The 16263-nt window shown below is 38.5% G+C and overlaps 1 protein-coding gene across 6 annotated transcripts in view; it reads left to right on the plus strand.

Annotated features, from left to right (window-relative positions):
• csmd3b (CUB and Sushi multiple domains 3b) overlaps positions 1-16263 on the plus strand; it is a 185887-nt gene that overhangs the window by 44275 nt on the left and 125349 nt on the right. For all 6 annotated transcript variants that reach the window (XM_077590441.1, XM_077590443.1, XM_077590445.1 and 3 more), the window contains exon 3: positions 14542-14654. In XM_077590441.1, coding sequence (XP_077446567.1) covers positions 14542-14654 — 113 coding nt within the window. The remainder of the gene's footprint in view (positions 1-14541; positions 14655-16263) is intronic.

Genomic DNA, 16263 nt, shown 5'->3' on the forward strand with positions numbered 1-16263 from the left:
CCCAACCTTTGCAAGCAGCTCATCTTATTTGACTTTTGAAGAGCCAAAATATCAAGTTTTCACCCGAATACACTGACTTCTTTGGCACTATCTTTGTCCAACTCAATCTTATACTGCAGGTGGCAGTTTCAATATGGTCATTTACTGTGATGGTAAGTCAAACCGGTGATCGTTTTCACTCTTGAAGTGAATCGCATGCTGTTCCACACCTTTGTATTATATGTTGCGATCCAAGGTGGTTCTTGTGTGTTCTGGTCTTGACCCGCTTTGTTGTCTGTAATCTTCTATAGTGCCCTCTTTACACTGCATAAGTCACTTTTACTTTCCTCTGCTGGAGGACACGCAAAGGTCAATCAGATAGCCGCAACACAGTACACATTGTATGTGTGTGTGTATATATATATATATATATATATATATATATATATATATATATATATATATATATATATATATATATATATATATATATATATATATATATATATATGTGTATATATGTGTATATATGTGTATATATGTGTATATATGTGTATATATGTGTATATATGTGTATATATGTGTATATATGTGTATATATGTGTATATATGTGTATATATGTGTATATATGTGTATATATGTGTATATATGTGTATATATGTGTATATATGTGTATATGTATGTATATGTATATGTATGTGTATATATATATGTATGTATATATATGTGTGTATATATGTATGTACACATATACATACACATATACATACACATATACATACACATACATACACATACATATACATACACATATACATACACATACATATACACATAGAAACACACATACACATACACATACATATACATACACATACACATACACATTCACATACATACACATACATATACATATACATACACATTCATACACATACATACACATACATACACATACATACACATACATGTACATGTACATATACGTACTACATATATCACATTCAAAGGGATGAAGACGGAAACTATAATGCACAAATACTAGGGTCATGAAAGCACTTTTGATGTCAGCTCAATATATTTTGGGGTGGGGGTGCGTGCAGTGTGTATGCAGCGGTATAGTAAATGTGTCTATGTGGAGTTCTAATGGAGGTGTGTTTACCCCTGAGGATGTCATATTTCATCTCCTGCCGCATCAGTTCTGCCCTGCAGGAGGGTAAGAGGTGTGTGTGTGTGTGTGTGTGTGTGTGTGTGTGTGCTTGCGTTCATTTGTGCCACTATTGTGTTTATGTGTTCGGGCTTAAAGATCCACATAACTTTGCCTATGGGTTACAAAGATGGAAGAGAAGAGATAAGAAGCTGCTTTACTTGTATGTTTATTTTTTTCTGGACTTACTTGACCTGCATCATCCTTTTTGTGGAGGAGCGGAAACCACAAAAATCAATTGTAATGCTTTATGGAATGGCGAACCATGTTTGGGAGAAGTTGGGTATTGGCGGTGTTTGAGTCCAAATATCATTTTAGATAAAGGATCAACCTTTGAAATTTTGTTCCTATTTTGCTGTACTTAAGATAGAAATATTGCCATAACATTTGAAAGGAGTGTAATGGAGATACCGTATATAAGTCGCACCTGAGTATATGTACCACCTGTCAAAAAATGCACAAAAAGGAAAAAAATCTAAGTCGCCCTGGAAAATAAGGAGCATTTTTGGGAGGACAATTGTTAAAACAAATATATGTTAAAGTAACAATACTAAAAAGGAGAACAACAGGCTAAATAGGCATCGGTTAACATCTTTTGGATAACTATAGCCTAGAAAACAACATAAATGTCTCACTGTGTTTCGTGAGAAGAAAAAATACATATCTTTGTTGCTCTTGAATATTAGGCGCAGGCCCAGTCAAACTATGAAATAAAATGTGCGCTATCGTCTGGAAAATAGGGGATTATAATCTTTTCTATTTTTGGGGAATAAACCACTAAGCAGGAAGATGCAGTGAATTTTATATATTTTAGGGAAAGTAGGTGAAATCTTCACAGGAATTTCCCGAACTGTCCATGTCCATTAGGAAATCACTTTCTTTGATAAATTCTTTGACTGTACAGCGTCTAGTCTGGGATTTCCTATCTCTTGCTGTAAAAATGAGAAATTTGAGCTATTGCATTGTGTGTCGAACCTATCGCTAGGGCTCCATTATCTTATATCATTTTGTGCAGAGTCTCTGTCAGCACCTGAAACGGACTCATCCATCGCCCCTCTCTATTATTACGCATGTTTCAAATCATTTTGTCAATGCCATTCATTCGCGGGCGATAAACGGCCCTCGCTTCTTTCAAGCGCAGATTACATTTGTATTCACCAAAGAACGGAATTCAAAGAGTGAAAGACGTATCGAGCCATTGTCATCCTTTTTTAACGCGTATTGGGAATTGATTACGGGTTGGCATTGTCTAGGAGACTAGTTTCTCTTTATTCTCTTTATTGATAGGCAGACGGTTAGAATGGGTCAAAAAATATTTTGTCCAAAAAATCTTTAAAAGATAAGAGATGCTTTTGTGTGCTTGTCTATTGAATTTGAGTCAACCTCGAATTATAATAGTGTGTTAGCCTTGAGTCGCTGTTTCAACTGAATAATTATGTATTTATGTTAAAAAAAAATCAATTCCAAAAATGACTTGTGTTGAATTAAAATATGAAAAAATGTAAACGTTAAATCAAGAAGTAATATATCCGCACTGATGTTTTTTGCTCTCAGTATTTTTTCCTGACAAGCATGGAATCTACACTGAAGCATTTTGAGTGTAAAAATCCTGCCCGAAAAACTGAAATTAGGAATTACGTTTCCCGAATAAAATCGCTGCATAATGTTCCTCACACTGAATCATGAATGGCAGATCTTAAGAGTTTTTCGGCAGAGCTCGTCGTACCTTTTGAAGGGCAAAGATAAGTACCCACTTTTCCGCATTCATAAATATGTATCGCCAACTTTACATAATGGCGTGAGGAACAGGCAAACACTTGTTGGACGCCTTGTTTTACAATGTACGTTTCTACCAGAGGATTGTTTGAGGTTTTCAAGCGAGGATACCACTGGCCTACCTTGGTGACAGATCCCTGACGAGATTGTTTTACTAAATGCTTTGCATTGTGGGCCAGAGTCAGCCAACCAGTCAGCCAATATGCCTTGGATGACTTTCCCCGTCTAGTAAATATACTTACTTGCCAGTGTGTCTTTTTGTCCCCGTGTTCAGCGTCCCAGTAATCCCAACGGCTAAACTGGTAATCCCCTCAAGCTTCCCATTAGCCGGGAGACGCTCACAACCCCCGTGTGGGTCGTCACCCAGGTGTCAGGCATGCTCTTTCCCTCGGGAGGGATCACTTTGATGAGCCACAGAGTTGGCCTCTACCTCCGTTCTTACTGGACGATGAGCACAGATGTTTTGGAGAGCCTTCTGACAATCGCAGGTGGGGGTCGAACCAAGGTAAGGCTGGGAATGGTCGAAAAGGAAGCAACGTGGGAAAAATGTATACATTTAACCGGTACTCGGACATTTCGTCAAAAGACTTTTGGTCCCCGGACGTTTGGTCGACCGGACGTTTGGTCGCTGGGTTGTTACTGTTGAAAACAGCTCTCAAAATTATAATCATGAGAGAGAGTTTAATATCTAAATATCTAATATCAAAATATCAACAGTAAACTCATAATTTGACAGCGAGCGAACCTGGCGACCAAACGTCCGTTCTACCAAATGTCCGTTCTACCAAATGTCCGTTCTACCAAATGTCCGTTCTACCAAATGTCCGTTCTACCAAATGTCCGGTCGACCAAACGTCCGGTCAACCAAACGTCCGGTCGACCAAACGTCCGGTCGACCAAATGTCCGGGGACCAAACGTCTTTCGACGAAACGAACAGAATATTTTTTGGGGGAATTCTTTCTTGGAAGTCTTCTATTGAGATGGTAACTAGTTCTTGTTCTAGGATTGGATTTCACTGTGGTTAGCCTTCTGGTACATTCGTCGTTTGTTTTTGCGTTTCTCAGTACAACCTCACATCCCCGACCTGTTGTTGTTTCCCGACTACTTGGGCTGGTTTGCTGGAGGACATTTAGTTTATTTTCCTGGTGTACTTCTTCAGCTTTTAGTCTGCAAGTATCTCAACTGTGGAGAGCTTGTCATATATTAAATTTTAAAATGTTTTTTTTAGGTCTTGGTTATTTTTATTTGGGATTTTCCAACTGAAGCAGTATTTTTAAATGTAATTCTCTGTACGTTGTCTTCCCTTCAAGGGGTTTTGATATATATTTGTTGAATGTAAAATTGGGCGTCAGTTTGTTTTTGACTCGGTACTGTAAATGTGTCTCTAGAAGAGGCAGCTCTTGGTTTAAATGTATAAGTAGATTTCCATATTTTGGGGGGAACGGGCTGTCATGGTATATCACCGTTAGTTTATAATCTTGTCAAAAAGACGAATATCAGGAAGGTGGAAAAACAGATTTTCCGCTTTTTTTTCCATAAAGAAGCAGCAGGGTTTTTCTTTTTCTTTTTTCCATTCAGCGTTCTTTTTCTCTAGCCTCACGCCCACCCGACTTCCCACCGGGTGTTTAGCGGTGAGCCGCGTGGGCACGGATCGACGTGCCTGTCTCGTTATTGAAAGACAACTGCGTTGAAGCCTGAGGTTCTCGCGCATTGATGTTGATGTGAAATTCTTTCCTAAGCGTGTGACTCACAACTACGGGTGACTCAATCGTACGTCGAGGTTGCCACATTCTCTACTGTCCACCATCTTAATTGAAGAATCTATTCATTGCTTAGTTTTCTTTTGGATTTGGATGTTCAGTGGCAGCCGGTATCTCTGCTTAAAAAAGGTAATTCTGCTTAAAAAACAAAACAAACAAACAACAACAAAAAAACAAGCGCCTCCACCTCAACATTCTGTTTTTGATATTCATTTCAGCCTGCTGTTTTCCTTCACTTTTTTTCTAAAGTCGGCAGAAGCAATAATTCAAACGATACCCAAAATGCAATTGTTCTGTCATTGCGACATTTTAGAAAAAGAATATGGTTGTCTCTGCGTACAACTTTGCTTTGTTTTTTTCTTCAAAGTTTACGCCAGTTTGATTACAGCAGAACTTAATTGCGTCACATTGTCCTCTTTCAATTTGTTTTATTTTTACATATCTTCGTAAACTGAGCCTGGAAAAAGGGTGACTTAAATCTCGATATATCAAAATTTTAGTATTCTTCGATCAACAATATAATGCTATATGGCAAAATTATTATATAGTCTCGAAAATAATACTTCGTAATTTAGTTATAGTTTCTTTGCTAATTGCAGTGTCCTTTTTCTAATCCCAATGCTACTAAATCCTGGAAAGGTAACACTTCCCTAATGCCATGCTAATTAGCGGGGAGAGATTTTTAGTAAAACATCGCTCTTAAAGCCTGGTTAATCGCTCAGGTGTGCGCACATATTTACGAGGACAACCGTGCTGAAAGATTTTGTGTCGGCGGCCTAATGACGGTGAAACTCGGCACGGGCGACCAATGGCGCAGACGTTCCGGTGGGAGAAAAAAAAGCCGAACGGGACCACGACGTGTGTTCCTCTCTGCTCTGGTGCTCGCTTCCATTATCCTCGTAGACACAAATACAAGAATTCAATTAAAAAGAGTTTGTCTTGACCTTAACGCACAGACGTGGCGCCTTTTGTTGACGTATCAATTAATCACCATCTGTCACTTGACCATTATAGACCGTGTTTTCTCACTGGACCGTGACGTGTGTGTGGGTGTGCGGGTATGTTATTGCTTCGTAATGACCATTGTTATCCCCCGAAATCTTAAAATGTTATTAGCGCCACATTAATACGTTTTTTCGGGTCTTTGTGCATGCAAGTGTGTGAGTGTGTTATGATTAGTATGCAGCAGTGAATGCCAGGCTCATGTTTTTAAACATTAAAACAGGATGTTAGAATGTGGTTCAAATGTCTTTGCTGAAGGAAAACACTCAGTGCCACAGTAAAATAAAATAATTCTAGCTTAGACATTTGAGCAACCACTCAGTGCGAATGTTGAACCACGGAGGTTTGTATATGGAGAAAAAAGGAAAAAAATGACTAGACAGAATTTGAAGGAAGTGGAATTGTTGTATTGATGCATTTCTAGCTGGCACACATGAATTCAAAAAGAGCTTTGGCATTTGGTCAAGCACTGACCTTGTGGAGTTATTAGTTCCCTGTTTTATGGTTAATCTTCACACGTTCTCTTCGCCCACACACAATGGCGCACAAACTCCGTGTTTTGCAGTTCAGCGTCCTCCATCTGTCTGGTCTGACTGAAATTGCTAGTGATGAGATACAAGTTCATCTTTGAAGGACCCCTCAAAATGGACAACATGTCATTGTTTTTTTTTTTTCAGTATGTCTACCTTTTTTGTTATTTTGGAATATGAAAAGCCATGAAAATTGCAATGCATTTACACCAAGACAAACAACAGCAACATTTTTTTTCTTCAGTAGAATGAAATGACTGCTACATTAACACTATAAATGCCACTATCCACTTTAACAAGTGACTTTATGCGTGATTTCCCCTTCCGCTCATTACAATTTTACAACATTGCTTGTAGAGTGCAAATGTTCACATGCCCATTCATGCTTATGGTTTACACCATTATGGGAGATTACGGTCACTCAAAAACAAGAATCTCTGTAGTATATCCATTTTAAAACATGAAATATAATCATAGAGAATAACAGCAGCTTTACAAGCGAATCTAGTATGAACTCCAATATTCCATTGAGTGTACGAATGAGCATTTATCATCTTTTTTTTCCTTCATTGAAGCAATTTAATGGTATATAAAAGGAGGAGGGGCAAAAGAGATGTTTTCCAAGAGCTTCCTTAATTCAAATAGGTGACATTTATCTTCATTTTAAATAGCATTGACACGGTGCAACAGACGGCAGGGAATATTCAAAATGCCAGTTTTTTATTAACAACTCAAGGCAATAACAAGCTTAGCAACATCAACATGACATGTTAACATAAAAATTATATATTTTTAGCAATCAAATTAAAATTTCGTCCTGCAAAGGACAGAGTTTAGTTGCATTTGGATTCAATTCAAGACGAAGATATTCCAAATGAAGACACCAGAGTCACATTAAACTTTGGTTATTTGCTGAAAATAAAGCTTAAAATATAATTCTGTTATTGTTGTTGCAACTGCATAAAATCTTAGCTCGCAAAGATGAAATGGCAAAGGATTCAGTGCTTTGTATCTCTTTGGATTCTTAGTCCTTACTTTAATCCATTTTAATCCATGTGCTAAAAACATTTTTGAAGGCTTCATTACTTCATTTTTTTAGCTTCTCCACTTGCACAGCTTGCTTCGTCCTTGAAAATCACCTGTATGTACCAATAATAGACCGGTAATCTAACTGCGGATGTTGATTCTTGAAAGTAATGTTTTTCTTAATTATTCTTCTTTTGCCTGACCGGACGTTTGGTCGACCGGACGTTTCTTAGAATGGACGTTTGGTCGCTGGGTTCGCTCGCTTACTGTTGATATTTTGATATTAGATATTTAGATATTAAACTCACTCTATCTATCTCTTTCATGATTATAGTTTTGAGAGCTAGTTTCAACAGTAACAACCCAGCGATCAAACGTCCATTCTACCAAACGTCCGTTCTACCAAATGTCCGGTCGACCAAACGTCCGGTTGACCAAACGTCTTTCGACGAAACGTCCGAGTACCCTTTTTTTGATAGACCTCCATTCAAGTGACTTTTGTCATCCTCCTCAGAATTGAAATGAGTTTATCACAATGAGACGTCTAATCCATTTGAACTGGGAGTGCTGTAGCGAATGAAGAAAGTTCAATGGACGTCTAGTCTTGATTTGGATTGAAAAGGCGACTTTTCACAACAATGTGGCGTCATTGGCTCCCGCAATAATAGCGATATCCATTATATCTGTTCCCAAACCCCTTGTAGGCGTGTAATTGGGCTGATATCATCCAAGGGTTAAGGCGAAAACCCATCACAGGTGTCAGTCTCGTAATCGTCTGATCATTCAGTTACCTCTGGAGAGCGTGGCGGCTGCAGGGCGGTTTTATTCCTTTTAATTCGCCGTCTGTCCGTGTCGCGCTGCGAATGTCACCGGTTTTATTTAATCGGCGTATGAACGGAGTGTTTTGCAAACAGCTGGCCTCGGAGAGCAATCTCTGCTTTCAGAGGTGGTCAAAGTATCACACTGTACTCAATACAAAAACAATTACCCAGAAATCACAACGCGTTCACCACAAATCCTTCTCGGAGACAACAATATCAAACTTTTCTGATGATTTAATCTTCACACTATCGATTTCTTTTTTTCCGCCGAATAAAAAAAATGTCAGGAAAAGTTAGATAATTGCTGGATTGAATCATTTGCTTTTATGATATTTGTATTATTGTCCAAAAAAGTCAGATTTGAGCAGAATGGGCAAAATGAGGATGTTGAATGTTTTGCTTGTCCGAATCCGTTTTCATCATCAGTAATGCTTTGCGATTATAGTCCTTTTATCTGACTCCTGTTCCTATTATTTCCACTTTAAAAGACCCCCAAATTTTTAATATTAAGGATCTCCACAGTTGACCTTACCGCTCTCTTTTGGATTTTCCGTCATTGTTAGCACATGTTGACAAATAATCTGTTTTTACATAGTAAAGAGTCGAGATATCTGGTTTTATATGCATGGAATTGTTATTCCGTATTCTAAATGGGGTCTTTAGGCACCATTAAACTACAACTAAAATGGTGAGAAACTGTTTATTCCCCTGTACAATTAAGTAAAACATCATTCTCAGTCCTAGCACATTTGCAGCATTTATCTTTAGACAAAATGAATTCACTTTACCGTAATTATACTTTGTTAGTTGCCAGCTATATTTTTCCTCACAGAATAAAAAGTCTGTTAAGGTCTTAAATAAAAAAGCAGGACCCTGTATCTCCGAGGGCTGTGTTGCGCCGGTATATAGTGGGAGTTGAGGTAGTAGCGGCGTGGCCATTCATCACGTTCAACGTTGTAAAAGCGTCCACTCCGATTTGCTCCACTTTGCGCCACGCTGCCGCCCGAAACCGGACTTGGAAGGACATCCTAAGTAAAAGTGATTCATGACACCAAGCCAGGGAATATATATGGCCACCTTCCTGATTAAGCTATCTGCCATTCCCAAGGTCAATGTTTACATTTCCATGCAGCATTTTAGATTGGAATGCTGTCTCCGGCTTGGATTTAGTGTTTAGTTTGAAGACATCAACAGCATCCTCTGACACATAACACTCCTCTTTGGGATGTACATCTGTGTCATGTGTAAAGATGTGGGCGAAAAAAAGGGCCTTTGGGTGGATGTGTGTGCGCGTTTATACAAGGGCGGGACTAATGTTTAGTGCCGCTGTGTTGTCGGTGACAAGTCAAAGAGGTAGTTATTACCCCAGGCGATGTGCACTTGACTGAAAAAGACAAACACAAAGGATTACCAGACTGCATTGGATTTTTTGGGCTTTGGTGGGAAGGCTCCAATTTGAAATTCACCTGAAAAGCTTAGAGAGACTGTCACAAAAATGCAAGATCGAACATAATTAAATATTACAGAGGGAGACAGACATTCTGTGCTGATGCTATACAGAGATAGACATAAAATGGACCCCTTTTTTGTTAAACCTGTGACTGCCTGTTTGGGAAGATTTATGCTAATGGTAAAAATGGCTTTTTACTTTTAATATATGAAGGGATTTTCTTATGTCATGGAGACCATTTCCCATCCAAAATACCAATATTAGCTTTCTGAGATCATTCCTATATTTACTATGAATATTTTTACTTGACAAATTAAACGTTTTCAGAGTTTAAAAGCCGAAAAAAGTAGTAAAATATTCATCTTTTGTTAACATTCGAATAGCTGTCAGTGTTTCATCAAGTTGGCAATTGACGGCAGCACCTAACGGATCTTAAACATTATTTTTTATTTCTACATGGTGCAGGGAGCATAGAGCTAACATCAAAATGTTTTTGGCATCGGATTAATTTTTGCTATTTCGGCCTAACATGAGACTTAAGTTAATGGTGGTACATGCATCTTATTTCCCTGAGCGTATAGTACATGTTCTATTTTCTATTTGAATTCCAGGTTGAAAAAAAAAGTCTTAACCTTCCATTCTTTGTCACTCCACCATATTATCTATGGGAATGCCCTGGAAGATCACGGCAATCCTCAGTCCAATTCTCCAACATTCCCCTGCAGATGTGTTGTATATGAGAGTCTTTTACTACTGTCGAGTTGGTGACCTCCCACGTGTGTCTGGCACGCGTGTTTAATCCCTCGCCATCATATTTCTTCTCTCGCGTGCTCCCTCTTTCTCTCGGCACCATATCTAATCTTCGCTTTCCTCCCTCCCGGCTCATATTTCTCTCTAACGACTGTACCTTTAAGTCGCTGTCAGCCCCTGACACCTCCCCTTTGAATGCCAGCGGAGGCATGCAATCTGTCTTGGCCTATCTGCCCGGCACAGGTGTGTGCGGGCACCGGCACGCATGTCCATTTGCGTTATTTTCCCTGTGCCTTCTGTGTGGATGCACGTGTCTTTTTCGCTGCATGTGCTGATGTGTGTCCCCTGCCCCACGCCGTCAAGTGTAATAGTAAGCGATGGGATAGCCTCAAGCCTAAACAAGCTTTAGCTCTGGGAGTGGGGGGTCAGTAGTCACTATCTATCTGGCTTGTTTAAACGAGGGAGGGAGGTTGTGGGTAAGGCAAAGGTACACAGTATTTATTATTAAACAGTTCAGGGCCGTTGTTTATGAATGGAGTTGGAACTATCGTTAGGAAAATCATGTTTGCACACGGAGGCTGGTGGAATAGGTTCAGGTGTGATGGTGTTCCACCTGTTGATACTTATGTTGCAATGCTGTATGGGCACGGGAAAAGGGCAAATGTATAAAAGTCACTGGGAGTATCGTGTCGTGATGGTTCAGCATTAGTCTGCTTGGGTATACGGTGGATGGAGAGCGTTTTTTTTTCGACTCTGACATTTTTTAACATTATTGAGGAATTTTATACATCGGCGTATTTTTCTGCAGGTGATTGAGCTTTTAAAATAACAAAGCAAACTAGTCCGACAGATGTTGAGTGATCGTGGGATTTACAAATACAAAAGCGCTTGTTATTTTACTGTAAAAAATCTGTCTTCCAGACAGATTATATGTAGTTTTGAGCAAAATGTAATCAAAAATTACTATTCATTCTACGGATTCATAGAAAATGCATGGCCAGACAAGTAAAGGCTCTCTGGGTGTTAAACTTCCATCACTACTTGTCAGTCCGAGTCACAACATGTTCCTTCCTAAACCTTTGGGGCTGACAGCGAGGTTAATGCTGTCCGAACCCCGGCCCCCCCTCGCCCCTGTTGGAGTGCCTCGCATCCTGGCCAGGGTGGAGTCACTCCATCGAATCCCAAATGTGGTGGCTTTAACAATATGTTGAAATTGCTGTTGGACTCATTCGCCGTGATTATTTGCAAAGGTTACTGATTTATAATGTCCATGTCCAAATACATTGTTTATTATGGCTGGTTAAAGACTAATTTACTAGTCGAGTATTGAACACATGAACTGAAAACTGACTGTGAACGCACATGCGTGTTTTGCATCTACAAATGACTTATGTTTATCGATCATTTTTAGAACGTGAGACAAAAGAATCAAGATGCATAAATAACGAGATAACAGTTCTTTTACATCTGAATGAGAATTTAAAAATAATATATGGCAGGCAGAAAAAGAATATGCTTGCCCTTGACTTTCCAGCCAACCTGAACAATTATGACCCCCCGACCTCCCCTCCTCCTAAGCGTGTGCGCTGGCTCTTGTGTCAAACAGAGTTTATCTGATGATTATATGAATGCTAACGAGATGCCGCATGATGAAACGTCTCGAAATAACAGAAGCAGTCATTTGTGAGTTCAGAAAAAAGGAAAAAAAAACACCATTAATGGCCCCAATGAGGGAAGCCTGTGTGTTTGTCGAGCTGCAGAATTAATGTGAGGCAATAGAAAAGATGTTTGAATGGAGTGGATTGCCGCAGTGATTATGTTTAAAAAAAAAAAGTCAGAAGCAATTGCTAGAAGATTAAAATGAGGTTTAAACATGTTGTAAAATAACAATTAACAGTTGAGAAGTAGTGGTTGTTAACCAATCGATAAGCTCTCAGTCAAAATAGCTATAATTACTAAATACAGTTGTGATTTATGGTTCTGAAATTAAGTTTGGATTATTGGGTGTCATGGAGGACCTGCAGTCTGACCATTTTCACATCTTAAGGTGTCCTAGCCAATATATGCTACGACAGTCACATTGTTCAGTCATGGATGGCACTTGGCAGTTTGATCGTCATGGTTTCCAGTGTTGAAATGCAAGAAAATACCTATAAAATGAGTAAAAAAAGGCCCTTTCTTAAGCGCCTATTCCTACTAGAGTCTTGTAAAAGCCATAGATATGATATACCCTGAAATAGTTTATGCAATGACATTATCCAGTAGCCCTTTCACAGACAAGTGGTATAGTTTGTCCCTAACAAACAAGTGATCCCACTGCCAACTGATTTACGTTTGCTCTAAGTGGGGGCAACCTCGGTGCGAACCGGGTGGGCTCTAGAAAAGATTTATCGGCTTTCATTCGTGGAAAGAAAACTGAACCCCCAAGAGGAAAAGTGAAGAAAGTGAATTGTAACTTTAAATACTTGTTCTGAGGGGCAAACTTTACATTGGTTTTCATGTGTTTAATGTGTCTGCAGCAACGTTTCTTTATCCTATGTATAGATCCTATTCATATTTCAAATTATGATAAGAAAAATTAATTCCTACCCCCCCTACGGTGATAAAAGTGACATTTAAGTGCAAGTACAAAAGAGAAAAGTAGGCTTACAATCGCATTAGTGGGACTGCATGCTCAAACCTTTAACCATAATATACATCACATGACAGACTTTTACATCTAAATGAGGCTTTTTATGCAAAATCCATTGCTTTTGCAGAAACAAAACAACAACAACAAAGGCCAATATTCCTGAGGCGGCAGAATCACACATCCCAGTATCGCGGGATGTAATCAGACGTCACTAAAACGCAACGGCGTAGCTAATAGTGTGCCGCAATAATACATCTACCATAAAAATGAAAAGTGTGCCTTTTCACAAGCAGAGGCTGCTGGACGATATCAGCATGACGCGTAAAAGATGGAGGAGACACTTACTCTTGTTTGTTGAGGCATCAAATAAATAGACTGGGGGTATAAAAGATGAAAAAGCGTATTGAGGAGGACGACGGGTGCAAGGAGAGGTCAATGGCTCCAAAGTAAACAGGCACTACATGTTGTAAAGTAAATGTTTTAAAATAACTCTTTGGAGATGCTTCAACTCAAGTGCTTTTTGGATTATGATCTATGTTTGCCATCTTTGGGCGCCCATAAAAACAAACTTCTTTTGACCAATGGAAATAACAAATATCGTTTACTTTTTATTTTATTTTAACGGATTGTCATTTTGTGTACTGTTTTTGGGGGGAATATTTAAATTTTCCTGTTATTTATTAGATGAGTTTTCTTTTTAATTTCATTTTTAGTATCGTCCTATAATATTTATATTGTTTTGGGCTATTGTTTATGATTTGATGCAACAATTTACTATTTAATATTTTCATGCATTTTATTAGATTTTTGTCCTTTTTACCGTACAAATGAATGAAAAAACCTCATACTTAATTTTATTATTGTCAATATATACATCTTTTTTTCATCTGCAGACTCCAGTTATGATTTAGTTCTTACTTCAATTTATAAAGTTCCTTGGGATTAATTTGATTTTTGATTATTTTCTTTTTTGGGTGAAACAAACAATATTTTACAGGCCTCACCCTATATATTATTTTATATTGGTACCCTGATTTTTGGATAAAAAAGAAAGCACGCCCCATCTTTTAACCGCCAATACGGACGGAGTTGGCTTTGTGGCCCTCTTAGTTGTTTTCCTGATTCTATATCAAACAACACTGCGGGTTCACATCTCTATTGGCTTTAATCTTGTGGGATGATTTATTGAAGAACCCCTTCACCCACTGGTGGCCTTTTATTGCCATTTCACTCTCCCCCCCAGCCTAGCTTTCCTCCTCCTTTTTTAAAATGTAAATGTATTTTCAAATAATGGGGAGGTTTTTTTATGACTTGCCTCCAAGGCTTGAATACGAGAAGCAAACACAAAAAGTGCTGTAATCACACTAACAGAGTATACTTAGGAAGATGGTTTCCTGGAAATTCATTTATGTTTGCAGCTATTTTTTCTTGGAAACCACTCCTCCCTTCTCTTTGTGCTTTGCAGATTTCTGATAGGAAAAAAATATGTCACAAAATCTGGGATTTTCCTATCTGCTTATTTAACATTTCAGTCATGAATTAGTCCGTTTTCACGCTCTCAAATGAGTATTTTGTTGACTTATGTGCCTATTGTTTGCCTCTGCAGGCTTACTGGGTTCCAGGTGCCTCCTCCAGTCACAAGCACTGGGAATGTTTTCTCTTTGAGACTGACGAGCGACTTTGCCGTCTCTGCACACGGCTTCAAGCTCACCTATGAAGGTAAGAATATGTCAGCGCACTGTACTACTACAGTATTCGTGTACATGTTTACCACAAAACTGAACCCCTCAATATTGACAAGACCTTCCACGGTTTTTGGTCACGTCAACTTTGTTAAAACGGAATTCAAATATATATATTTTAATCATTTGAATGTGGTTTACCTCAAAATGTAGCTACCATAGTAACCCCTGAGACATCGTGTTCACATTCCACGATATCTTTGTCAATGCTTCCTGCGTTTCTCCTTTGAGGAACTTGAAGAAAAGTTCTCCAGGAATTTGACATGTTCAGTTTTCAACGTGTCACAGGTGACACTTTAATTCCTTTCACACAGTGAGCGGCTGTCAAGCCTAGCCTGCATTGTGAATGATCGTGTCGGGTTGTAAAAAGTGGACCAATCTGACACAAAAGTGGGACTTTTTCCCAGATGAACCCAGTTTCTGACAAGACGCCATTCATTCGCATAGGCACCAAAATCATTGGGGCCATGGAAACAAACAAAACTACCTAAACAATTAACTTGTTGTGTAGGGGTAGTCATAATTGTGTCAATTTATTATACTACGCAAAACTCTGTTCAAGAAATTTGCTATCGAAGTTGACTTAGTTCGGTTTTAACGTGCAATTTTACATTTGGTTTTGTACTTCTTTTAATCTCAAATTTCTGCAATATATTTCAATGAGATTACCACAAATTCACTAAGATGTTTGCCTAAAAACTTCAACCGCCCAGATGACCTATGTACGTATAGGTAGCAGCCACAATTCCTCCTACTGGGAACACATCAACACGAGTAATATGTGGATGTGCAACGGGAAATGTTTGGTCTCGCGGAAAACTTCCCAGGGAATCGTCTGAATATTCCTCCGTTGTTTATTTATGCATTTGCCACCATATGCAAGGTCCTATAATGTTCCCGGAGGAGTGCTACACACGTGTGGCATGATTCAACATGGATTATTTTTGGCAGGTTCATTTCCGTAGCATGTAATCCCCCTGTTATCCGCATACTGGACATGTTTCAGATATCTTTTGGCATTTTAAAATGTTATGTCTGACACTTTGTGTTTCTAGCATGGTCAAAATAATGATAAAACAATGTTTTTATGGCAAAAAATAGCTTTTTTTTTAATCGTATACCGTTTTTAATATTACAATATATTTTTCTAAATAATTTGAGCCCCCCAAAATACATATAGAGATAAAAACTGCAGCCAAAGGGCTTTAAGTTGCAATTTATTTCATATTTACAACTGATACTCAAATGCGCCCGGTGGTTTTATTGTTTTTTTTCCTTTGACCACTGAAAGCCCATTTTTTAAAGCTATACTTATCAAAAAAATCAATTTCAAAATGTCAATTTCACATAAACAGATGCCTATTTAGCCTGTTGTTTTCTCTTTAACTACTTTAGTTTAAAGCATGTTTGTCTTTCTTTTCTGATCAAATAAAAAATTGGCCCTCCCTCCCTAAAATGTGACTTATAAACCAGTGCCACTTCTATATACTTTTTACCTCTTCTTTGTCCATTATTTGCCTGGTGCGACTTATACTTGGGTGCGACTTAGTCCCAAAAAATAAAATACTACATTTCTTTGAATCTCC

The sequence above is a fragment of the Stigmatopora argus genome, chromosome 21 (assembly GCF_051989625.1).
Source record: "Stigmatopora argus isolate UIUO_Sarg chromosome 21, RoL_Sarg_1.0, whole genome shotgun sequence".
In the NCBI taxonomy this organism is placed as follows: domain Eukaryota; kingdom Metazoa; phylum Chordata; class Actinopteri; order Syngnathiformes; family Syngnathidae; genus Stigmatopora; species Stigmatopora argus.